At 42.7% G+C, this 26,234-nt stretch overlaps 1 protein-coding gene across 2 annotated transcripts in view; it reads left to right on the top strand.

Moving 5' to 3' along the window:
• Window positions 1-26,234, top strand: part of MRPL38 (mitochondrial ribosomal protein L38) — a 74,911-nt gene that overhangs the window by 27,938 nt on the left and 20,739 nt on the right. For both annotated transcript variants that reach the window (XM_068264472.1, XM_068264473.1), the window contains exons 2-5: window positions 3,008-3,187; window positions 7,644-7,781; window positions 14,368-14,576; window positions 14,655-14,727. In XM_068264472.1, coding sequence (XP_068120573.1) covers window positions 3,008-3,187; window positions 7,644-7,781; window positions 14,368-14,576; window positions 14,655-14,727 — 600 coding nt within the window. The remainder of the gene's footprint in view (window positions 1-3,007; window positions 3,188-7,643; window positions 7,782-14,367; window positions 14,577-14,654; window positions 14,728-26,234) is intronic.

Here is a 26,234-nt window from a genome sequence, read left to right as displayed (position 1 = left end):
ACTGGTGAAACTAAAATTGAGTTAACAAGGGGCGTTATGCATGGAGGAAAAACACCTGAAATCTACAGTAAAATATGGTGGTGGTTCCATCATGTTGTGGGGCTGTGTGGCCAGTGCAGGGACTGGGAATGCTTTCAAAGTTGAGGGACGCATGGATTCCACTCAGTATCAGCAGATTCTGGAGACCAATGTCCAGGAATCTGTGACCAAGCTGAAGCTGCGCTGGGGCTGGATCTTTCAACAAGACAACGACCCTAAACACTGCTCAAAATTTACTAAGGCATGCATGCAGAGGAACAAGTACAATGTTCTGGAATGGCCATCTCAGTCCCCAGACCTGAAAATAACTGAAAATCTGTGGTGTGAGAGCTGTCCATGCTCAGAAGCCATCAAACCTGTATGAACTAGAGATGTTTTTGTAAAGAGGAATGATCCAAAATACCTTCAACCAGAATCCAGACTCTCATTGGAACCTACTGGAAGCGTTTGGAAGCTGTAATTTCTGCAAAAAGAGGATCTACTAAATATTGATTTCATTTCTTTTTTGTGTTGCACAAATGTATGCACCTGCCTAATTTTGTTTAAACAATTATTGCACACATTCTGTAAATCCAATAAACTTCATTTCTCTTCTCAAATATCGCTTCTCAAATGTGTGTGTCTCCTATATGATATATTTAACTGACGTTTTTTATCGCAACAACCACGGATTTATACCGGAAAATCATGAGGATTAATAACGTTGATCCAAACTTTCGCATCTCACTGTATGTCTCATTTAGGAAGAAAAACCAGTCAATCAGGCACTGCAGTTATTGGTGATTTATTTAATATCCAAATATTGTGCAGTGAATTGCAAAATAGTTCCTGCATTCAAACGGTAGTTGACGATAGGTTATTTCCTGTATCACGTGATGGGGGAGGTTGCATGATGACGTCTGCGTTAACCCTGTATTGCGTAAAAATGTGTGCGTTGACCTGAAAATACGCATCCCAATATGGAATATTTTAACAATCTAGCGTCACATATTACGCAGCAGCGTTAACCATGTGCTCCAATATGGAAAGCAGTACGATGACGCATAATAATTTAGTTTGTTAATGGACTGACACATTCATCATTCCAAAGGACAGCTGGATTTGCACTCTTTAACAATATTGCTTAATTTCAAGAAATGAACAGCCGCCTGATTGCATGTGTTATACAGAAAATCAGACGTGTACGTGTATAGTGAGGGGTGTCTCTGGAACAAAAAGTGCACTGTGGTTAGGAACTATGGTAAGGAGAAGGAAAAGCCCCCGTACTCTTCATGAATGTTCAGGGAGGGTCAAATTATGAAAATGGACATTGGCCACACATTACATCAAACAATCTCAAATATAAAGCAAGAGTTCATGGCTGTAACATAGGTGTGACCCTAGCTAATTTTACATAAACCCAACATGCAATCATATCATATATTAACCATTAAACAATTTTGAATTGAACAACCATGTCTCAAAATTTTGCATCAATTAAAATATGAATTCAACAACAAGAGAGCACAGTGGGCTGGCACTCAAAGATCAAAGATGGTGGAGAAGATGACTGAGGCTGCTGTGTGCAGCTTGTCAGTGTGCTCAAAGCCAAAAGCAACAAAGGGGATAGGGTCGAGCCATGGGGCAGACCATATGTAAGTGGTGTAGGTTGGGACTGGAAAGGCCATAATGCTGTCTTTATGTTCTGCTACCCATAAAGTAGGAGAACCATTCTAGGACTAAACCATCAATATTGATGGTCATTTCTAGGAGAACTCATGGAGAAGAATGGGATTTGTTTGATCAGCTGATAGATTTGTAAAGTTCTGATGTGCTGTGATTACATCTTGCTTTTAGCACATGATCATGACCAGCATCAGAGACTTGCATATCTATCCCCTTACCAAACTGATCACATGCTTCTCCATGAGCTCTCCTAGACATGATCATCACAAACAATCAATGCCACAGTACTTTTGTAGCCTGTTGAGCAATGTTTCGTGATGAGGGCAGCTCGTTGTGGTAGTTCAAATCCAGTGTCTGTGTGGGTTTCCTTTGGGTACTCAAGTTTCCTTCACATCCAAAAAATATAGATAAGTTAATTGATTTCCCACTAAATTGGCCCTAGACTATGGTAGGGATTAGATTGTGAGCCCCTCTGAGGGACGGTTAAGTGACATAACTATGTACAGTCCATCACTGTGGAAGATATAAAAACTAAAAAATAATAATAGTGATTACCTGTATTAAAAGCCACTGGGTGGTCAAGCAGTATCAGGATGGAACGCTCGCCTCTGTTTCTTCCCATGGACAAATCATTGCAGATCTGGATGAGGGCTGTTTCACAGGTGTGGTTTCAGGAGAAGGCTGTAAACAAGCTTATTGGTGTTTTTGTTATTGAAATTTTGTAAATGTTTGCCATTAAAAGACATTCATTTAACTTTACTGTCCTGATGTTTGTGTTCTTATTGTGATTTTCCTGAAGTTCAACTTCAAAGGTGTGTGTATTCTTGTGATTTTCCTGAAGTTCAGCCTTAATGGACACCTGCACTTTATTTGGTTTTAGAAAGTACCAGTTGCTTGGCATTCTTGCTGTTCTCTTTGGCTGCAGTAGTATCTAGATCACACACCTGAAAGAAGCATGCAGCTAATCCAATCAGAAACATCTCATTGGTATTCTTGTTCAGGGTCTATAGCAAAAAGTATTAAAGGCAGAGAATCAGCAGGACAGCCAGGCAACTGGTATTGTATAAAATAAATATGGCACCCACCATGTCCCTCTCAGTTCAGGTGTACTTTTAAAAGAGGACTTCCCGTCCAACTATCTTTTCTTCCTGTTAGTATGAATTATTTGTGCCTACTCTTATTTCTTGTCCTTGATGAATAGGAGTTTTAATTAACTGTCTGCTGTTTAGCTTAAGAATTTATGGGTATGCATATTTAACTATTCCTTCTACTTACTGATTATTTTATTTTTTTGTATCCACAGCTGTACTATGCCGACTAGTTCCTCCTCTGGGTCCCATGCCTAATGAACAGTTTGAGGGAAAAGACTTGGAATCCTTGAAAAAATACCGTGTCTTTACCAGGTATAAACGTATAGCTGAAGCAGAAAGCAAGAAGCCTGTATGGTGGAACACTTACAGAAAACATGCACAACTCCAGAATGGTAAAGTATTGGTTCTCTGCATAACCAAGACTGGAAGTGATTGCTTGCAGTGATGCATGAAAAAGTTGGGCTTGTCTACAAGTTTGTAAAAAAGCAATGAGTTTGATTTTTTTTTAGACAAGTACATAGAAAACTGAAGCAAAAATTTAGTTGCTGCCTCGGCCAACCATTCAAAATTGGTTTAAAATGGGCAGCTCCCAGCATAGTGTGTTCCATATAATATAGTACACATTACTGGTATTAGTGGCTTGATGTGTGACTAAGATGGCTGCAATTTTCCCAACTACCGTAACATCGAGGTGATTATATATTGGAAAAGCAATTATGGAAATGTAACACAAGGGCCCATATGCAATTCATAAAATGTGTTTTAAGCCACCAGCAAGCAAGAAAATACTCAAGATAAAATATTTACTACTTTTTCACCAACTTTTGGATACTTTTTCATTTGTAAAATGCTGAAAATTTAAATGAAAGAGAAGATGAAAATTTTCACCTAGGAGATAACCCAGGTAAAAAAATTAATTGCACATGGGCCAAGGTGTCCTCCATTTCAGGTAGATGAATCTGCTTGCAATGGATCTGTAAATCTGAAAGCTATTTGACAGCCCAATCTGATACCAAGAACTCCCCTTGCCTTATCCATATTTAACCTTTTGTAAACCGGCAACTATCTTACAGAAGAGGACACCTGAAGACAATAATACAACATTAATAAAACATTAATAATTAATAGTAAAGTACGAGCAGACACCGATTTACACACAGTGCTTATTTTCCCCCAGACTTGAATACCTTGGAACTTGATCCTTGCTCTAAAACACCGAAAGTTCCTATTTTTTGCTTAAACATCAGTTACCTCTTTGTTGGCTAGTCTTAAAGGAAACCAGAGACCTCGGAAAGTAAAGATTTAAAACTTACTAGGGGCCTCCTCCAGCCCCATAAACACGTGTGAGTCCCACGCCGTCCTCCAACGGTCTGCCCCGGTAACTGTCTCAGTCGCGTCAGTCTGGGTCTACTGCCCATGCAGAAGGATGTCCCTGCATGCACCCACACTGGACCCAACTGAGCCAGTTACCGGGGCTGATCGCGGCTGAACGGCAGACCACTGGAGGACGGCATGGGACTCAGATGTGTTTATGGGGTAGGAGGAAGCCCCGGGTAAATATCAAATCTTTAGTACATAGCAAGGAAATGAGCAGCGCTACTTAAAAACAGACCAGTGCCTACCTGCAAAAGAGTGCAAGCCCCACTTGTGGGGTCGAATACACACCGAGCATACTCATGACCTGTCTACCACTAGAGGAGGAGGTTGGTTTCCATTAACAGCTTGCATGCAACCTATTAAGTACTCGTCCCTCCCACTGCGAAGAAGTCAATCCTCCATGGGTTAATAGGTTGCATGCAAGCTGTTAATGGAAACCAACATCCTCCTCTAGTGGTAGACAGGTCATGTGTATGCTCGGTGTGTATTCGACCCCACAAGTGGGGCTTGCACTCTTTTTTCCAGGTAGGCACTGGTCTGTTTTTAAGTAGCGCTGCTCATTTCTTTGCTATGTACTAATGTAATTCGTTTTTGGTCAGCTGCTCCCACTTAACAGCCATGCTTTTGGTGTATATGCAGAGCTTCTGTTTGGGTTCAAGGTGCGTTTGTAGTTCCTGGGGGGGGCTCAGCGCATCTCTGATGGAGGCCATTCGGAGGCGGCCTGGTGTTGCGCTGATCCACCTTTTGCGCAATTTTCAATATCAAATCTTTGTTTTCCAAGGTCACTGGTACACTTTAAGGCAAGACTGAACTGTTAAGTTGTTCTATATTTCTGAGGGTTACTAATCAAGGGCCTGATGCACAAACGGCAATTTTACCAGTACTAACACCAGCATAGTACCACATGTTTCACAATAAACATGACATGCTAACATGATTTTCTGCATCATTTGCATTAGTCAAGAAATGGCAACAGTGGTTCTACAGATCACTAGGTTTGAATTGATCTAGTGGGCTCCATTCCCCATAATTCCGTAGATTTCTTAAACGTTATTGATCACTCATATTTAGGTAAATATGTTTTTTGGAGTCAACGCTGGCATTCCTACTACTTGATTTAAAATTAAGATATAGATTGTTTTGAACATTAATGATCGATTCATGTTTGGTGTTTCAGGGCTAAACTCCTCTGGTCCACCTCAAAATCTTAATTGTACTTATTGATACCTGAAAGCAGGCTTGCTTATACACTAACCAATCTCCTCTAGTAGTGTTTGCGATTTGCAGAAGCGTTTCTGCCTCAATGTAAAGTATAGGAAAAACTCAAACCGCTCTGGAAAACGCTAGATCAGAGCGGTTTTCCAGGCGTTTTTGTTACAGAAGCTGTTCAGTAACAGCTTTACTGTAACAATATATGAAATCTGCTACACAAAAACATGCCTAGAATCTGAAATCTGCTCCAAAAACCGCTAGCGGTTTGAGGATCTGCTAGCGGTTTTGGTGTGCACTGGGCCTTAAAGTTCCTCTTTGATGGTGTATTTTTAATAGGAGGAACAGATTGCCTAGCAGGCTCATGGGGAACCAGAACTCCTAGGAGTGTGTAAGGGGCTGAAAAGGACCAAAAAGTCCTCTTACTAAAAACGCTATGCAAAAACAGAAATGATGCCTTCTTAAAACTGAAGGTATTTGAGATAATTCTGGTTTGGAGTGAGCATATAACGTCTCTATATGCAAAGTGTCCCTTTGTTGCCCTTGAAAGCCAATCACAACTCCAGAACCACTGGGATACAATGATGATGTATCAGCCTGTTAATTTTACAGATCCACACTAATCCAACATGCATAAAGAATGTTTCGGACCTCATTGCATGTCATAGATTAATATGGCTCTATGAGGTAGGATGTTAGATTAGTGTGGATCTGCAAAATTAACAAGCTGACACATTATTGCACTCCAGTGGTTCTGGAGGTGTGTTTTGCTTTCAGGGACCTTAAAGGGACAATTTGCATATTCATCAGTGATGCATTGTGGGAGACCTCATATGCTCACTCCAACCTGAATAATCGCAAATACAGATGATCCCTGACTTACAAACGACCCGCTGTTATGATCGTCCCGATCTTGTTGCAATGACATTTTTTCCACGTGGGGGAAGTTTAATGAAGCAGCTTCAAACTGTCCCCTACACCAGCAGCAGTGTTGCACTCACCTCCAAACTGAGTCTAATGCTGTCCGTCCTTCTCTCTCCTCCATCTGCCTTGTTCACGGCATGCTTTAGGAAGCGGTGCTGTGCACTAGAGGAAGCAGGAGGCAGAGTGGCTACGCAGATAGCGCTGGACTCGGGCTGGAAGGTGAGTCCACTACTGCTGCTGCTGGAAGGAAGGGGTACGGGGGATAGAGACACATAAAGACGTTAAGAATAAATACATTGTATTTATTATTTTCCGGGTCACAGAGTTCACTTCCTGACTTGCGTCAGGGAGCGAATTAGAAAACCGCTAAGCACAAAAACAAATTGCCCACCCAAGCGCCGGGAATTGGAAAAAAAAAACCCCAACACGGACGGACACGCGCACGGAACGCAATGTGAACAAGGCTAAAGGGAGTTTCCACACCTTCTCTAGGTTTTCTTCATTATTTTTTTTTAAACACAAACTATTCTTTAAAAGTTTTTAGACTTTGGGCTGTTGTGGAGACTGAAATTGGGAACAAATAATTATTAATGAAGAGCAAATCATATTTAATGCTGTCTGAGTTTCTGTAACTCCAAACTCACCTAGGGTAGGTTCTCTAAAATTAAAACCTTTCTGTTCTTTGGAAAACACTGAGCAGATTTGCCAAGACATGATATTTCAAACTATTTTTTCTGCCTTAGCAGTTTGGTAAAGAAAGCTTTCAATTATGGATTGCTGTGTGAGTGTTCATGGAAACCCAGTAAATTGTTTTTTTCTTTTTTTATTATACAGTTAATTTTTGACACTTTTTATAGCAAGGGGATGTCCGTCTAAATTTCAAAAGGTGTGGGGGCTGTAAACATCTATTAAGGAAACTACATAATTGTATTGAGTTACATACTGTGGACCTTTGATTGATTTGAAGGAACTCCCTCTTTTGCATCCTCATTTTGATCTTAATGTTGCTCTCCTCCTCAAGATCACACAAACACCAGTTATTTGCTAATATGCTTTTCTCTGTAATAGGAAGTATTGTTTGGCTCCTGACATTATTTAAATGGCGTATCAGGCTGGATATCGGCTCCTCACATATCTCTCCTGCCTTTCAAAGACATGATGTTTACTGAAGTTGTGGATAATATGAATAATGTTTGATTATCTTTTCTTGTGGTTTTTACCCCCCTGTCTCCTCACCTGCGTGTATTGGAACTCAGGGGTATTATGTTAATGTTTGTAACGTGTTTGTCTGTTTTAAAAATTAATAGAAATAATTTAAACACTTTTCTTTCTTTACAGATGAATTGTCAGAGAAGATTGACATTGGATTACCCTATTTAACACCAAATAAAACAAAGTTGTTAAAGTCCCAGAAGGAATTATTGAATAAGAACCACAACAACGCAGATTTAGAAAGAGCATCGCGTCACCGTACATGTATGTTACATGGCTTTTGCATCTTTTAGTTGTATTTTTATGCACCATCTTTAAAACTAAACAAATTGGTGAAAGCTGAACTCTAGGCAGAAAGCATAGATTAAAGTGGGATAAAACTCTTGACATTACATTTAATAAAGCGATTTCCTACTTTTTATTACCCATAGAGTATATATTTGCTTTTGTGCATAAGTAATATTGTCTGTTTACATATTACAAGTTCCCAAAGTACAGTTTATCTTCTCTGAAAGCTGCCATTGCATTTTATTCCATAGCTGCTATATTTAAAAATTAAAATCTATCTAGCGATCGCTTCTCATCTCTCTGCTTCTGCTTTGTACGCAGCTCAGTTTAAAGCGGACCTGAACTCAGAACTTCCTCTCTGCTCTTAAATATACGAAACTGCATAATAACTTTAAAATAAAACCCATGTCTTTGTTACAGCTGATACAAATCCTAAAATATATCTCCAATGCTTCTACTTCCTGCTTTCATGGAAGCAGACATATTGGTAACATCCTGCGCTTTCAAATGAGCTTATCTGCCGTGGCTGTATATAGGTAAACAGAGGCGCCAATAAGGATAAAAACGTTGAAAAACTGTTTAAAAGGGGGAAGTTTAGTGGACTTACCTCCCTTGTAGTGATGGGTAAGTCCACCAAACTTCCCCCTTTTAAACGGTTTTACCCTTATTGGCGCCTCTGTTTACCTATTTACAATCAGTCTAGTCCACCCTTGGTGGAGGGGTGTATCCCCATATCTTTCCTGTCTACAGAGAACGACTTCTTAAACCCGAATGGGGTCAGGTTCTAATTCTCCCCACCTGCCTTGCCAGTGGTTGTCTTTGCGGCAACCTCTGTTTCTGAGTATAAGTATTGTGTTTTATATTTACCCATTACTGACTCAAATACTACACCATATTAGGCTCACAGTTTTTTTGTTTTTCATTTTAAGTTATCTACCGTGGCAATCTGGTGACACGGGAGAGATTAAACACAGATGGGGGGAATTAGACTAGCTAAACTCACTACATACATACAGGGTGCATTTCTCTGTTTTCCTTCTGTTTTGTGCAAGAGTTCAGTTGCTACATCGCTGCAGTAGATCGCAGGGCTGTACAATGTAAATAGACGGTGGTTTTGTCATCTAACAGTCTGCTAGCGGCGATGGCTGCTGGTAGACTGATGACTCAAGCGGGGGGTGCGCACGCGATCCCCTGTAAAACCCCACCCCCTGGGGCTGCTACCTTCCCGACGCCTATCAGTGTTAGATGGTCGGGAAGGGGTTACATCAGCAATCATAGATTTTACAGACATCTCACCAGTTGATAAGGGTAGACAAGATTATCAGCTGCAGTCTGACAATTGTTTTGTGCTGATTCAGGGCATTTACTGAGACCATACAGTATGTGGACTTCAAGTGTGGAGAAAGCTTTCCCAAATGTTTAGGGCATTGCCTTTGACCTGTCCCTGTTTCTTCAGCCCCACCTACAAAATGAAATCCTCCAATTACTGTAAGTTGGATCACATCCTAGTGTTCGCACAGATGTCTGCATGTTACTATGGCCATCTACTTTGGTACTTGACAACCAGGATGCCTCACAGCTTAAAGAATCTGTCGCCATACAGATTTCAAAAAAGCATCAGTTGACAAGCCACCACTGCTAACACAGGGAGATAAAACTTCCATAATCACTGCATGGGGAATATGCACTCCGAGTGACTGGTGGCATCCATGCCATAGCTAGTTCTTTAAAGAGACACTGAAGTCTCTTTAAAATCCGTTTTTTTTTAACAAAATCCTGTTAAATATGTTAAATATTAGCCCTAACTAAACCGCCGCATTCCCGCGGCTGTAAGCTAAATCCCCCTAACACGCCCTCCCTCTCCCCTGCAAAATACACAACTTTCTTGGTCGTGGATTTTGCTGCCAGCATTCGCTTCCGTGTGAGGCAGGACTATGAGCTGCAACCCTGTCTCACGCGCGTCTGTCAGCGGCGGATCTCCGCCTCTCCCCCGCCCCTCTCAGTGAAGGAAGACTGAGGGGGCGGGGGAGAGGTGGCGATACGCCGCTGACAGACGCGTGTGAGGCAGGGCTGCGGCTCATAGCCCTGCCTCACACGGAAGCACTGCCCGGAGTGCCCCCTGGGATGTTTGGGGGGGATTTAGTTAGCGTAGAGCGGTGGGGATGCGGCAGTTTAGGTAGGGCTTTTATTTTAAAGGGAATTTTGTAATAAAAAACTGATTTTTTAGAGACTTCAGAGTCTCTTTAAGAGAAAGACAGAGAAACCTTATTCTTATGTGGCTATATGGCACCTAGTGAAGGCCAAGAATAACTGTCAGCAGCCATATAAAGAAAGTAAAGCCCTAAACTGAACGTTGCGTGCAGGAGGATAACGTGTTAGGCTTGTTTCACACTGCAAATTATCCCTGTCTGTAATTTTTTTTAAAAAACCGTGTGTCGCCATAGACTAACATGATTTCCGGGCCGAAGCAGATCGCCGCATAGTTCTGGACCTGCGACAGGGATGCTGTGAAAATGTCACTTTTGTTGTGTTGCCACATAACTTGGCAGTATAAAAGTCTCCATAGACTTTCTTTGCCCGGCAGTGGGGTGTGGTAAAAATACCGCACCACCCCAGTGTAAAAGGGCCCTTACAGTAAGGGCCTTTTCCACTAGCAATCACAAATCAAAAACGCCATTGATTCCAATTTTTCATTAATTTTCTTATACGATTGTGATTTTTCATTTGCATTGCATTATCCCTCATAAAATCGCTCCAGAAAGCATTTGCGATTTGCAAATCAAATCACTATAGCGGAAAATACTTCTCATGATTTCTATGATAAAGTAACAACCGTAGCAATTTAAAAATCATTCGTGATTTTGCGATTCAGCAGTGCAGTGGAAAAAGGCCCTAATGGCATCATAAAAAACTCACAAAATGCATTCAATTACATTATCACTCGGGAAGGCGCATTATTAAGTAAATGTTCATCTTTCCAGAAAAACACTTGTCATTACCATCTTTCATGCCAAGTGGACATGTGGCATCAGTCCTTGAAATCTGCAGTGATTCTCTTTGTGAGAGTATACATTCCCTGTACTCTCCTCTACGGGGTTACTAACTAATTCCAATTCAACCATTTGTAAGCAAGAGGCATCCCCTCCATGGATTTCTCTTACATGATTATTTAATCGAGTGACCCCTTCTTCAGTGTGAATAGATCTGAGATGCTGAAGTTATTACGCATTGGCCTAGTGGTCATTCCAAATATTAATTACTATTAAGCAATTTATTACGGTACATGTAGGACACCATTTGTGATCTACGCCATCCTATGTCCCTGCAGACTCTGTTTTATAGAAATGACCACTAGACCGATGCATAAAACTGCATTGTGGTCAGACCAGGGAACAGGCAAAATGCTGGCACTGGGCAAACTATGGAGTTTATTTTGTATGAGGCAGTGGTCTATGTGAAGGTGGCCATACATGGTGCAATTTTTCATTTTTTTGATTAGATAATTTAGTTTGATTATTCCGTTAGATCGAATTAAAAGATTTTTCCAGCATGTCTGATCTTATTTTTCTCAAAAAAACGGGATAATCGTTCAAATTTCTTGATTGAAAAAAAAAATATTTTCAACTTTCATTCGATCATTTAGATTGAATAAACGGGATAATCGAACGTTTTTATCGTACCATGTATGGCCACCATGAGACTGCGACTGATGTGGGTTGGAGAAGGAGAATTATTTTCTTAGGATTATAGAATAAGAATATAGGATTATATTCTCTGCAGCAGTCTGCGAGAGAATAGGAGTGTATAAATTACTCCAACCCCTTGGTGGAGCGAAGGTCGGCTGCAGACAGTTGGGGAAGACACGGGCTATCCCTGTTTAAATGGGGATGTAAGCACAAATTAGAATAGCTTGATTAAGCACAAATTGGAATAGCTAGATATGATCACAGCTTCAAAAGCATGACGGTCCAAGATAGCCATTCGGTGCATCAGAAATGGGAGCTGATTGGAGTTGGGGGCAGAGAAGGTTGCAGAGGGTGGCCCAAAAGAGTTGAGAAAAGGTTTCCTGGGTCCCATCAGGAAAAATAGGAGAAAGTAAGATAGTGAAGGAAGTAGATAGTATTGTGAGTTAGAGGGAGAGGCAGAAGATTCTGCAGTAAGTGCTCCGGAACTCGGAGCCTTTTTTTTTTTTTTTTTTGGAAGAACAGTGCAATATAGCATCAGTATTCGAGAAGGACCAGATCCATGGCTCTGCTGGAATACAAGTGGGGGTGAACCTAGTGAGGGTGTGTGTACTGTGAAGTGTAATGTATTTAACAAGGGACAGAGAAAAACAGTTAACATTAGACAGGAACTAATAACAATTCCAACAGACTTACGAGTAACATTCCTAGGAAGCCGCTGCAGACCTGCCGTTGAAATAGGTGCCTGATGGGCCAGTATGCTGGTCGACACTTCTAAACCATAGTTGTGTCATGCGAGCAGTAGTGGACATGTCAGCCGATAGGACCAGCAAATCAGCTTGTATAGCCTTAGTGGTGACATGGCAGCAGTGATGGACCACTGGGTAAAGGGTCTGGTGGGTTGGCGTGCTTAACCGCACCCTTCTTGGAGTGGGGGTAGAAAAGACAAGTAAAGTTCTTATCTGGGGATCACAGAACTTCCTGGAAGGTCTGCAAGTAAAGTTGCTTAAGGATTTCCGAGCATTGTCTAGTCGCCTGTTGCTCTTTTGGATCCTCTGGTCTGGTTTTAGAGGACCCTGAAGCTTCTGAAGGGAGCTGTTGAGAGGATGTCATCAGGATGGGGAGACCCAGCAGACAAAAGCAAACTTTTGCTTCATCAATAGTGCAAATGGACTGAGGTTCAGTTAAAAGCAGGGCTGTGGAGTCTGAGTCGGGGCAATTTTTGGGTACCTGGAGTCGGGAGAAAATGTACCGACTCAGACTTTGACTCCTGAATTTAAACTGTAATTAAAATAGAAAATATGATAAAATGTTCTATTTCTCAGATAATAGTCATCATAAATGATTTATATATACAGTACTAATCTGTGCTTCGTCCACAAAAATGAAATAAACCATTCAAAAAATAGTTACTTGTGCTGCTTCAATAAAGCAGTCCCCATATTTCTATACATATCTGATTGTGACTGTACAGTACTGTATATTCTGGCGTATAAGACTACTTTTTAACACTTGAAAATCATCTGAAAAGTCGGGTCGTCAATGAGATGGAAATAATTCTGCGTTGATGCTGGTTTATGCAAATGTATGCACTCCTTTGCTCATGAAATCAAATAATTTGATATATTAAAATTTGGTTTGGTGACTACGAATTAAAGGGTACCTGAGACGGATGAAAAGAAAAGTTTTATACATTCCTGGGACCTTCCTCCAGTCCCCTTCAGGCTAATCCAGTCGCTGTCGTCCGCCACCTGGATCTTCTGCTATGAGTCCCGGTAATTCAGCCAGAAGCATTCTGCACCTGCGCAATAGTAGTACACTCCCAGCGGCGGAGTGTGTGCATGCGCACTACACCCGACTGACTCAAGTACATGGACCCATAGCAGAAAATTCAGGTGATGGAGGAGGACAGCGAGGGACTGATTAGCCTGAAGGGGGCTGGAGGAAGGCCACGTTTATTCCTAGCAGTTTGAAAGGGCATCAGAGATGAAATGGTGTAGCTTTAGAATTATTTCCCTGGGCATGCTGTTTGGAGTCAGTTGGGAGAAGGCTCAGTTGACCCGGTTTATTTCGAGCTGATCAACTGGAACACTTTGTGCTAGCTTTTGGTACAGGTAATAAATTGATGGCAGTAGGGAAGAATTAATATTGAAACAAATTAATCCGATTGTGGTTAACGTAATGAATTCCTGCCCTATCCAATAGATGATCTATATAAATGATACGGTCGACTGAAACATGGAAGCCTGCCACGAATGTCTTTATATTTGCACGAAGGAAGATTTTTTTTCACAATTGTGGTGTGCTGCGGAATTCTTTTACCATGCTTTCTTAGTTTATGGTTGATCTTGATAGATTTATGTGTTTTATCTACCCAACTAACCACGTAACTATGTACGACATGCGCATTCTCTTTGACCATTTACCCAGTCTGCCCACTTGATGATATTTCCCACCACCACCTGCCTGGCCTTAGTTGCTCTCTTATTTCCATTCTGATTGCAGCAGACAGACCCCCCCCCCCCCCCCCAGTTTCTAATGGACATATCTACATCCTTGCTACCCAGAATCAGCATCCCTAACAATGAATTTGATAACCTGCATGACCAGACGTGATGGAAAATTCATGATGGAAAAATAGAAAAAAAAAACATGTAGGACCTCATCTACAGAGATAAATACAGTTGGACTGTACAGTCCACCAGATCAGCCTGACGTTTGATATTCTTGGTGACTAAACCTGATTAAATATGTGAAGCTGAGAAATTTGCATTTGGGATTTTGACTATTGTAATTTTGGTTGTTGTTACTAGATATGACTATTTCTTAGACAAGATCAAAAAAAATCTTCTGATGTGGTTTTATTTTTCCCAACATAGTGCAGCTATCACTGCCTGACGTTCGAGCAGAATGGGAACAGACAACCGGCCCCCATCACATACAGATAGTGGCTGAACATTATGGAGTATATAAAGATCTGTTTGAAGAGGCTACTTTTGTTCCCAGAGTACCACTGAAGATCCAGTATAACACAGGAGATGATACGTTTATGCCAGTTTACTATGGAAATGTTATTACTCCATCGGAGGTTAGTGTCTGACTTTTTTTCTGAATCTGGAACTTCACTTATTCCTATAAAGTAAGGTGCTGATTTCTCTTGCTACAGGCTGCTTTGGCTCCAGACGTGATATTTGAGGCACAGGAAAGCTCTCTGTGGACACTTCTGCTTACAAATCCAGGTATGTGTATTGGTGTGCATACCGAGTAGCTACAAGTAACAAGCTACTCTTAATCAAAATTTAAATTGGACATTCCTGCCTGCAGCAAAGAGGGGGGTGGGGGTGGTTAACTTACTCATGCGGCCACCTTAGCCGATGTGCTCCACTTGCGCTCCACGTTACTCCCATGCTTACTTCTTCTGAGTGGAAGGAGGAAGCATGGGAATGATGTGGAATGCATCATGGAACGTATGTGGAACGCATCAGGTAAGGTGGCTGCATGGGTAAGTTAACCCCCCCCCCCCCCCCCCCCCCCGCCAAGAGCAGTGATGTCTAATCGTTGTAACTTCGATTACAAGTATCTACGTTTTCGTTGCTACTCAGTGTGCACAACACTAGTAAGAGGTTATAACCACAGAATAAATATGTTTTGGCTGTGGAACATTGTTAAACATAATGCAGACCTCAGAGCTGAATAATGATATCAAAGCAACTTGAGAATCTATAACAAGTTTCCAAGGTATTAGCTTTTGAGTTCAAAGATGCAGCTACAATAAACCCATTCTGCTTTCACTAGTATAGAGCTGTGCAGCTTCACCTTACTAAATGAAAAGATCTATATTTACACAAAACTTCTCATCTTTAGGTGTGTGGACAGAAGCTTGACATTTGATTTGGCACCCTAAGTGAGCACTTATACCAATATCCGCTTTCTGATACTTACAAATTCAGCCAATTTATATTGTATTTTGCTGTACCTGCCAGGAACACCTTTGGTAATATTCTCTAGTGACTTTCCCCACCATGACGAAATACACTTTAGAAGAGGTGGCCAAACAAAATAATTTCTGCCATGGATCCCAAGTAGGTGCCAACAGACCAGAGGAGGAAGCTCCCGGCACTGAGGCAATTTCCCCTACATTTTAGCAGATCTTGGAGGGGATCTGTGATTGTAATCCAGCCACTATTCAGTTAGACAGAAGCTGTCCAGGCAGATGTTTCCCTGCTCTGGCAGGACCTGCAAGCTGTGCATGGCAGGGTGACTTGAAGCATAGGGCCACATAAGCAGCCTGGAGGAAGAGGTCTGCCCGTTTAGCCAGCTATTTCAAGTAATCAGCATGAAATACTTTCACTCAAGGTGTACCAAGACGACTTGGAAAATCGGAGTTCCAATGTATGACAGTGGAGTTCCAGAAGAAAGTTGAGGGGACACAGCCAGAACAATTTATCCTAGTGAATACTTTCGGTGGTGAATTATACTCTTAAGAAAAGACACTTGTCACAACCTGATCCACCGCCTAATTGCACAGAAAACAATCGAAGTCCTGCCAATTTTGTCCTTACTCTCCAGCAAACCTGGTGAATACTCATTTTCCTCTGTTGTCTTTATGCTACTTTACCCCCTGACTTGTTTTGACCAGGATCCTTCTTTCTTCCCATTTGCAGTCTACAATGTAGGATTGTGGTGGAGACCACCATCACTGGACTTCCCTTATCATCTTTCTTTTCTTTATGACTTACAAGGTGTTGAATTATCTCTACATACCTTAGTCTCTGTACCTTTCCACAACTGATACGGTTTCTGCCTCCTAAAGTAAATATTGGCAGCACGAAGGTACAGGCTGCTATTTCTCTTTCCTCGGACACCTATGTTGGCACCTAGAGGTTTTACTAAGTGAAAACTCGTTTCGTGACCATGCATAACTTTCCGTCAAAATCCCTCTGCTTGCTGCACATTTCAGGTTATATGTACTTTGCACTGTTGTGCAGCCTTGCACCTGCAGGCTATGGGGAAAGCTTTATTTGTCAATTGTTCATTTTTACTTAATCCTATGTGGCTAATTTGCCTAGTTTCAAAGCTGCTTCTGTTTTCCTGTTTACATGTATCGATGCATGTATTGGTTACTACAGAGTGGGCCATTTATATGGATACACCTTAATATGGCCATTTATATGGATACACCATTTTATGTGAATGGTGAAGTTGGCAAACAAAACCACCGCTATTGGTCTGACACTAACCCACATTGGATAGATCCCTCCAAGACTGTTGGAACAAAAAAATTGATGGTATGGTGTGGTATATGGGGTGTATCCATAGAAAAGGTGTATCCATATAAATGGCCCACCCTGTATATTTGATGTCTACGTTGATAAATTTGGCTACCTTTCTTGTGTACAAGGTGCTGGTTTAATCGCCCTCACTCCAGAAGATGATTATTTTATTGCTATTTGTTAATTATGCCACTAGGTAGCAATTCCTCATATATTTGAGCTTTGTATGGTTTACCCACTTAAAGGTACTCCGAGCAGTGCAGAAACTATGGAAAGATGTACATCATTTTAAAGCTCTTTTTCTCCTCTTTCAAATGATATATAAACCGCCACCCTACGCCTTTTAGTTTTCGCTATTTTCGCGATTGAAATTGCCGCGGCCGTGATTTCGATCGCGAAAATAGAGAAAACTAAAAGGCGTAGGGCAGCGATTTATGTGTCGTCAGAAAGAGGAGAAAGAGAGCTTTAAAATGATATCCATCTTTCCATAGTTATATTGTATTACACAGGGCGACTTTTTGTCAAAGTCAGCAGCTGCATTCAGCAGAATGGAGCTGCTGACTCTGGGGAAAGTGTCGCCCTGTGTAATACAATATAACTATGGAAAGATGGATATCATTTTAAAGCTCTCTTTCTCCTCTTTCTGACAACACCTAAATCGTTGCCCTACACCTTTTAGTTTTCTCTATTTTCGCGATCGAAATCGCAGCCGCGGCAATTTCAATTGCGAAAATAGCGAAAACTAAAAGGCGTAGGGCGGTGGTTTATATATCATTGGAAAGAGGAGAAAAAGAGCTTTAAAATGATGTGCATCTTTCCATAGTTTCTGCACTGCTCCGAGTCCCTTTAACCAAAGTCACCACATGCTTCATCAGAGTATGTAAACGAGCAACGTATGCACTCATAACTGCTCTTAAATGCATCTTAAAGGACTTACGAGGCGAAGAAGGTAAATCCGCATCCCCCCTCTCATTCCGCCGCGTTTCTATTGCAATGCCCAGGCTCGGGGGGGTCCCTCAGCTACATTCTCCTCCAGCTCCGACCTCTGGAGGAGGACGTAGAGCTGCTCAGCGGCACTTGCGGCTATGAGAACTGCGCAGCTGCGCCCCTCCCCCCCCCCCCCCCCGAGCCTGGGCATTGCGGAATAAAAGGGGGGGATACGGATGGCGTCCCCTAAGGATCATAAAACAGAATAGGTATTTCACTTTTTTTTACCTTCTTTGCCTCGTAAGTCCTTTAACTGCTCTTAAATGCACACCACATTTCAGCAATATATCGTTTTCTTTTCATGGCTAGTAAATTATCAAAAAGTTGGAATGTAAGGTGCCTGATATAGTGGCTCTCCAAGAAATGCATGTCATAGCAAAATCCTATCCTTAAAGGGGTTCTTTCGCGAAAAAAGTAGGCAGTTAAAAAATGTGACAGATGACAGGTTTTGGGCCAGTCCATCTTTTTAAGGGGGATTCTCAGGGCTTTCTTTGTTTTCAACAGCATTTACTGAACAGCAGTTTAACTGCCAAATTAGCAAGATACCAGCCGGCCTCCCTAATCACTTGCACACTATTATGTCAGTTAGATTTTGCAACTGTTGTTCAGGAAATTCTGTTGAAAACAAAGAAAGCCCTGAGAATCCCCCTTAAAAAGATGGGCTGGCCCAAAACCTGTCATCTGTCACATTTTTTAACTGCCTACTTTTTTCGCGAAAGAACTCCTTTAAGATGCAGTTGTATTGGATGGGAATACCACACCACATACTCCTAGTAGTCTAGAGAAGTCAAAACAGACCTCATTGGCAGGTATATATTCATCTACTGTACCGTAGAAGGTTCCCCCCATTAATCAATGGAGTTCACCCAGAGCGCACGCTCGAAAACCGCAAGTTCCGGTTTACTCACCCACTGTCAGCTGATCAGGCCATGTGATTCACCCAGAGAAGGAACGCTGAGCGGTGATGGTGGGCGCAGTGAGCCCAATGGCGGCTGAGGGTCCTACGAAACCTGCAGACATCGGCTGTTGTGGTAGGAATCTTTTTTTTCAGCTGCTCAGTGGGCGGAAAGTGGGTGGGCTTTTTGACATTTAAGGCTCCATGTATTCAGCCTCCAGTGTGTATTCGGCTGACCATGGAGCAGGCTGCTGGACCCTCCTTTCAGTCTGCGGAGCAAGGTTCCAATTCCTCTCTGGTAAACTAATCCTGCAGGTGGGATTATTTTGCTCTATGTATTTATATGTGTATTCTGATGGGTATTTTTGTTTTTCTTCCTTTTCTCTATCGTGCAGCCCAATTCAAAGGATAAGGGAGACAAACATAAGAAAGCAGAACAGACGACTGATACAAAGAGATGTTCAGTCTGTTCTACACGGTTTCCTTTATCTTCAAAATCCTTATGCCAGAAATGTGCTGATAAAGTTGTTAAACAGGAGTCTTCTGGGGTGCCTAAAGAGTTTGTGGGATGGATGAAGTCAGAGTTTTCATCTACCTTCCACCTTAAAGGGGCAGTCACCACCCCTTCTCCATCTGTAACATGTACTTCTAATGATCCACCTCGTCCCTCTAAGAAAAGAAAAGTTGATAGGGAAGCTGAAGAATCAAAGCTTTCTGAAGGTGAGCTAGATGATTCATCTATTGAAGGGAGTATTATTGACACTAAAGAGGAAAAAGAAAAGGCTATAAAGTCAGCAAAATTTGCTTTTTCAGTTGATGATTTGTATAAACTACTTTCTACAATGCATATTACAATGGGGGTTAAACCTGAGCATAAGGAATTATCTGCCATGGATAAGATGTATGAAAGCTTATCAGTTGAGCAATCGATTTACATGCCACTGCCATACAGCACATCCATATTTAAAGTGGGGCTGCAATTTGCACTTCAATTTAGTCAAATACCTATGATTTGGATGGGGGACTTCAATAATACGTATAATCCATCTCTAGATAGGCATCCTGCACAAGCCAATAAGCCGACCTCCTTCAGCTAACTAATGTTTGACATGGACCTACATGATTTCTGGAGACACATGCACCCTCAGTTACGAGGGTAAACGTGCACCTCTGAAGTGTACGTGTAATTAGGGCACTGGAAAACTTGGGCGCAGGGTAAAGCTGAAAAACGTCTCCTCCTGCAAAAGTCCTGGTGGCGTTAATTACTATTCCCCCTCTAGGCCGCGGTGTCACTTTGGGGTAAGGTATGATTTAGCTGCCAGCTATTGCTGGTGGCTAAATTACTGTTTTAATCAACTCAACAGGTGAAAAACAGCAGCTCTCTGCAGTTGGTTTATGGACAGTCATGGATAAGATAAAGGAGCTCAGTGAGGACCTGCGGCTGCGCATTGTGGCTGCTCACAAGTCAGGAAAGTGCTCTAAGGCCATTTCTAAATATGTTCAAGTGGCTACAGAGCAAAATATTATTAAAAAAATACAAGATGTTCTGCACTGAGGAAAATCTCAGAGGATGTGGACGGAAGCCAAAAGTGACACCTGTGCTGGCCAGGATGATAGTGAGAGAGGTGAAAATGAATCCAAGGATCATCACCAAGGCCATCCTGGTGAATCTGGGCTCTGCTGGGGGCAATGTCTCAAGGCAGACAATCAAACGGTCACTGCACACCGCTGGGTTCCACGGATGCAGACCAAGGAGGACGCCACTTCTCCAGATAAGGCACACAAAAGCTTGCTTGGCCTTTGCAAATGCTCATGTGGACAAATAAGAAGACTTCTGGTCTTCTGTGTTATGGTCAGATGAAACAAACATTGAATTGTTTGGTCACAATGATGTTTCCTTCATTTGGCGTAAAAAAGGAGAATCCTTCAACCCAAAGAACACCATCCCCACTGTCAAACATGGTGGGGGGAACCTAATGCTTTGGAGGTGTTTTTCAGCCAATGGACCAGGGAACTTAATCATAGTAAACAGCATCATGAAAAAAGAGCTATACATGAGGATTCTCAATGACAACATCAGGCAGTCTGCAGAGAAATTTGGCCGTGGGCACCAGTGGACATATCAGTGTTACAATGATGCAAAACACACAGCAAAAGTAGTGAAGAAATGGTTAGCAGACAACAACATTCACATTTTGGAGTGACCCAGCCTGAGTCCTGACTTGAATCCAATTGACTGCGGCCCAATGCACACCAAAACCGCTAGCAGATCCTCAAAACGCTAGAGGTTTTTGGAGCAGAATTCAGAGCGATTCTAGGCATGTTTAGAGACGTTTTCTAAATATGCCTAGCGTTTTTTGGAGCGTTTTTGTGTAGCAGATTACAAATATTGTTATAGTAAAAGCTGTTACTGAACAGCTTCTGTAACAAAAACGCCTGGAAAACCGCTCTAATCTAGCGTTTTCCAGAGCGGATTGAGCTTTCCCTATACTGTACATTGAGGCAGAATGCTTTTGCAAACCGCAAAAGTGCTGCAGGACCCACGTTTGCTAAAAACCTCAAACCGCTGGTGTGCACCATCCCATTAAAATACATTTGCCAAGCATTTTCACAGGCGGAAGCGGTTTGGAAACGCTACAAAAACCGCTCGGTGTGCACCAGGCCATTCTGTGGAGGGAGATAATGATCAGGGTGATGACAAGAAGTCCCTCCAACCTGAAAGATTTAGAGCTCATTGCTAGACGAATGGGCAAAAATACCTGTGGAGACATGCAAAAAGCTGGTCTGCAATTATAGGAAGTGTTTGATTGCTGTAATAGCCAATAAAGGCTTTTCTATTGAAATCCTAGGGAGAGAGCTCATCGTCCCCTTTAGGATCCCTGACGGTGTAAAAGTGATCTCTGAAAAGTATGTGGAGTTTGAATGACCACTTTCGTCCACAGTACAAAAAAAAGTGCTTTCCATGACAAGTCATCTTCATGCATTAAAATGTACCATCTCATGTTGCTAGGGATAACTGCATCATTGGCTGCTATCGGCATCAAAGTAGAGAAACTCATGGTGTGGCCCCCATCCTCCCCTGACCTCAGTCCTATTAATAACCCTTGGAGCAACTTCAGGCAAAAGATGTATGATAGGCAGCAGAGTGGCATAGTGGTTAGCGCTCTCGCCTTGCAACGCTGGGTCCCTGGTTCGAATCCCATCCAGGTCAACATCTGCAAGGAGTTTGTATGTTCTCCCCGTCTCTGCGTGGGTTTCCTCTGGGCACTCCGGTTTCCTCATTCCAAAAACATACAGATAAATTAATTGTCTTCCCCCTAAATTGGCCCTATACTATGATACATGCACTACATGATATAGACATATGACTATGGTAGGGACTAGATTGTGAGCTCCTCTGAGGGACAGTTAGTGGCAATACAATATACACTGTACAGCGCTGCGTAATATGTCGGCGCTATATAAATACTTAAAAATAAATAAATGGGAGGCAGGAATATTTCACAGAGATTTTTCCTAGTGTTCCCACTCCACCCCTTTAGATTGTAAGCCTCTGGCAGGGTTCTCCCTTCCCTAGTGTAATCTACAGGATCGTGTGCTCCTGTCCTTTGACAGCCTGTACTTGAAGAAAGCAGAAACTTTCTAAAAACTCATAAGTTCAATAGATGCAAGAATTGTGAAGCTGCTATCAAATAAAAACAAAAGTTTGCTTTCCTAAAACAGAAAGAATTTGCGATAATTCAGGTTGGAGTGAGCTTGAGATGTCTCCCAGAGCAACACTGCTGAATATATGCAAATTAACCATTGTACCCTTAGAAGCTAAACACACCTCCAGAACCGCTGGAATGCAATGATGTGTCAGCTTGTTAATTTGTACAGAGCCATAATAATCCAACATGCATACAGACTGTTTCGGATTGTTAGATCCTCATCAGTGCATGGCATGGATTAATTTGGCTCTATGGAGTAGGGCTTGTGAATCCGAGAGGCACAGACTAACCAGCAAGCTCATGGTGACCCAGAACTCATTGGAGTGTGTAAGGGACTACAATGGTCCTAAATTATTATGGCAAATTCTTTCTGTTTTAGGAAAGCAAACTTTTGTTTTTCTTAACATCTTAGTAAGGGGGCTTTTAGGACCATTGTAGTCCCTTACACACTCCAATGAGTTCTGGGTCACCATGAGCTTGCTGGTTAGTCTGTGCTATCAAATAAAGGGTCCTATGCTGAAATATAACGTGACCTGTTATGATGTTTTTGATTGAAATAGCTTTTGATTTCAGTAAATATGACCTCTTAAAGAGACTCTGTAACAAAATTTTCAGCCTCATTTCTTCTATCCTATAAGTTCCTATACCTGTTCTAATGTGGTCTGTCTTACTGCAGCCTTTCCTAGTTGCACAGTGGCTGTATCATCTCTGTTATATACTCTAATCTTCTTTCCTCTGACGGCTTTGTTGGGCTCAGGCACTCAGGCAGGAATCTGCTGCTCTACTGTGATAGGATAGAAGCTATACACACCCTTTCCACGCCCCCTGCAGGCTCTGTGTGAGGCACAGACAGAGCTTCTCAGAGCCTATCACAAGCTTTTAAACACTGCCTAAAACTGGCAATTACAAGTCAGGATTGCAGCAGGGAGTGGCAGAAACAGCTGTATGAGAGGGCAGCTGGGGACACATGGAGTTAACCATGTCTCACTGAGCCCCAGGTAGGAGAAGGAGATGAACAGATCATGGATGTCAGTTTGTTAGCTACTGAGCAGGCATTCCAGAAGGCAACCGAAATGGGAGGAGGAAGGCTGGCTATTCAGTGGTGTTAGTGGGTAAGGGAAGGTGGAGACAGTCAGTGCAGGCAGGGTGTTGGCATAACCAGAGTGTAATGAGGTCTAGGAGAGGGCCCTGGATTGAGTGATATGTCCTCAGCAGCAAAGGGAAGTAGTAGGTAGAGACAAGAAAGGTGAGGATAGGATTTGTATGATAGTTATATGAGGCTGAGGAGGGCAAGTGTAAACTAAGAATAACTAGAGAGAAGGAGCAATATAAATTGTATTGTTGACAATTGGTGGGGGGTGTTGAAGTGTTTTATATATTTTGAGCAGAAGCAGAGCTAGAACAATAGCTGTGAAAAGTATACTATGCATTTTGCCTGGAAAGTAATTTTGTGTATCTGAAACACAGAGGATGCTGTGTACATTTTATTCAGCTGTTGCTTGTTGAAAATGGTAGTGAGATTAAAGAGGAACTGTAATGAAAATGGCGAAATGAATAAAATTGCTTATTGTTTACAATATTAATTTATAGTTTACTTGTGTTTGCCCATTGTAAAATCTTTCCTCTCCCTGATTTACTGAAAATTCAGTCAATTCTGAAATGTATCAATGGTGGTGACATCTTTAGTTCTGCCAGGTGATCTGCAGAATGTTCGTTTCTGAGAGTTCTATGCATAGAGGGAGATACTACTGCTTTGCAACAAGGTTCACAGACGGCAAATGTGATTTCTTGAATTTTTTTTAAAATGCTATTTTTTACACTGGGGATGCACCTACAATGTGAATTTCAGACCCCTCCATGAACTTGCAAAATCTCAGGGTGTTCAAATACTTTCGTTCCTCACTTTATAAGTGTTTTCAGCATTGCATAATATTCTGAAAAAGGTAAAGATTTCTCATGGGAAAAGGGGTATCAGCTACTGATTGGGAGCAAGTTCAATCTTTGAATGCAGTTCCTCTTTAAGGGCCCGTTTCCACTAGGAGCAGTGCGATGCGGCTACATAGCCGCATCGCACCGCAGGTGTCCTGAAGCACATGCACAGCAATGGAAGAGTTTACACTGCGTGCATGTTATGCGGAGCGGTGTGGAGCGATCCAAGAATCTGCAGCATGCTGCAGATTCTCACACGACCGCATCCGCGTCCCATCTCTTCAATACACTTCCGCATCGGGAGATGCAGAAGTGATGCGATGCGGCTAGGTAGCCGCATTTGCATCACTTTGCAGTGGAAACCAGCCCTAACTCTATGCTAAATCAATGAAAATTGTTTCATGGAATTAGGCTAAGCAAACAAAACCATGTCTTAACCACTTAAGGACTGCAGTCTTAAAACCCCTTAGGGCTCTTTCACACCAAGACGTTGCGTTAGATGCGAAGTTAAAGAGAGACTGAAGCGAGTATAAAACTCGCTTCAGCTCTTATCTTCAGCAGGGGCATGTGTGCCCCTGCTAAAACGCCGCTATCCCGTGGCTGAACGGGGGTCCCTTACCCCCCAAATCCCATCGTCTACTTACGGGGATCTCTTCCTGTTTGAGGCAGGGCTAATGCACGCAGCCCTGCCGTACACGCGTCTATCAGCGCGTATCTCCGCCTCTCCCCCGACCCTCTCAGTCTTCGTTCACTGAGAGGGACGGGGGAGAGGCGGCGATGCGCCGCTGATAGACGGCGCTGAGAGGCAGGGCTGCAGCCATTAGCCCTGCCTCAAATGTGACATAATGAGATAGACATGTGTATGTACAGTGCCTACCACACAAATAACTATGCTGTGTTCCTTTTTTTTCTTTCTCTGTTTGAAAGAGCTAAATATCAGGTATGTAAGTGACTGACTCAGTCCTGACTCAGACAGGAAGTGACTACAGTGTCACTGATAAGAAATTCCTCTTTTTATCTCTTTCTTGCTATCAGAAGCCATTTTCTGCTAGGAAAGTGTTTTATAGGTGGAATTTCTTATCAGGGAGGGTCACGCTGTAGTCACTTCCTGTCTGAGTCAAGACTGAGTCAGCCACTTACACACCTGATATTTAACTCTTTCAGGCACAGAAAGAAAAAAAGGAACACAGCATAGGTATTTGTGTGCTAGGCACTGTACATACACTTGTCTGATCTCATCATGTCACATGTCAGTTGAGGTATCCTTTAACCACTTGCCGACCGCGCACTCATACTGCGCGTCAGCAAAGTGGCAGCTGCAGGACCAGCGACGCAGATCTGCGTCGCCGGCTGCAGGCTAATTAATCAGGAAGCAGCCGCTTGCGCGAGCGGCTGCTTCCTGTCAATTCACGACGGGGGGGCTCCGTGAATAGCCTGCGGGCCGCCAATCGCGGCTCGCAGGCTAAATGTAAACACAAGCGGAAATAATCCGCTTTGTTTACATTTGTACAACGCTGCTAACAGTAGCAGCGTTGTACTGGATCAGCGATCCCTGGCGAATCAGCGGCCGGGGATCGCTGTCACATGACAGGCAGGAGCCTGTTAGAGGCTGCACAGGACAGATCCGTTCCTGTGCAGCCTCGGATCTCCGGGGAAGGGAGGGAGAGGGGGAATCCTGCGGTGGAGGGGGCTTTGAGGGGCTCCCCCCCCCCCCCGCCAGCCACACGCAGGCAGGAGCGATCAGCACATCATCCCCCTAGTGGGGAAAAAAGGGGGGCGATCTGGTCGCTCTGCCTGGTGTTTGATCTGTGCTGGGGGCTGTAGAGCCCACCCAGCACAGATCAGCAAATACAGCGCTGGTCCTTAAGGGGGGGGGGGGGGTAAAGGCTGGGTCATCAAGTGGTTAGGGACCAGACACTTTTTTTCCATTCAGACCACTGCAGCTTTAACGG

The sequence above is a fragment of the Hyperolius riggenbachi genome, chromosome 12 (assembly GCF_040937935.1).
Source record: "Hyperolius riggenbachi isolate aHypRig1 chromosome 12, aHypRig1.pri, whole genome shotgun sequence".
NCBI classification, from domain to species: domain Eukaryota; kingdom Metazoa; phylum Chordata; class Amphibia; order Anura; family Hyperoliidae; genus Hyperolius; species Hyperolius riggenbachi.
This window is presented reverse-complemented; position numbering and strand designations above follow the sequence as displayed.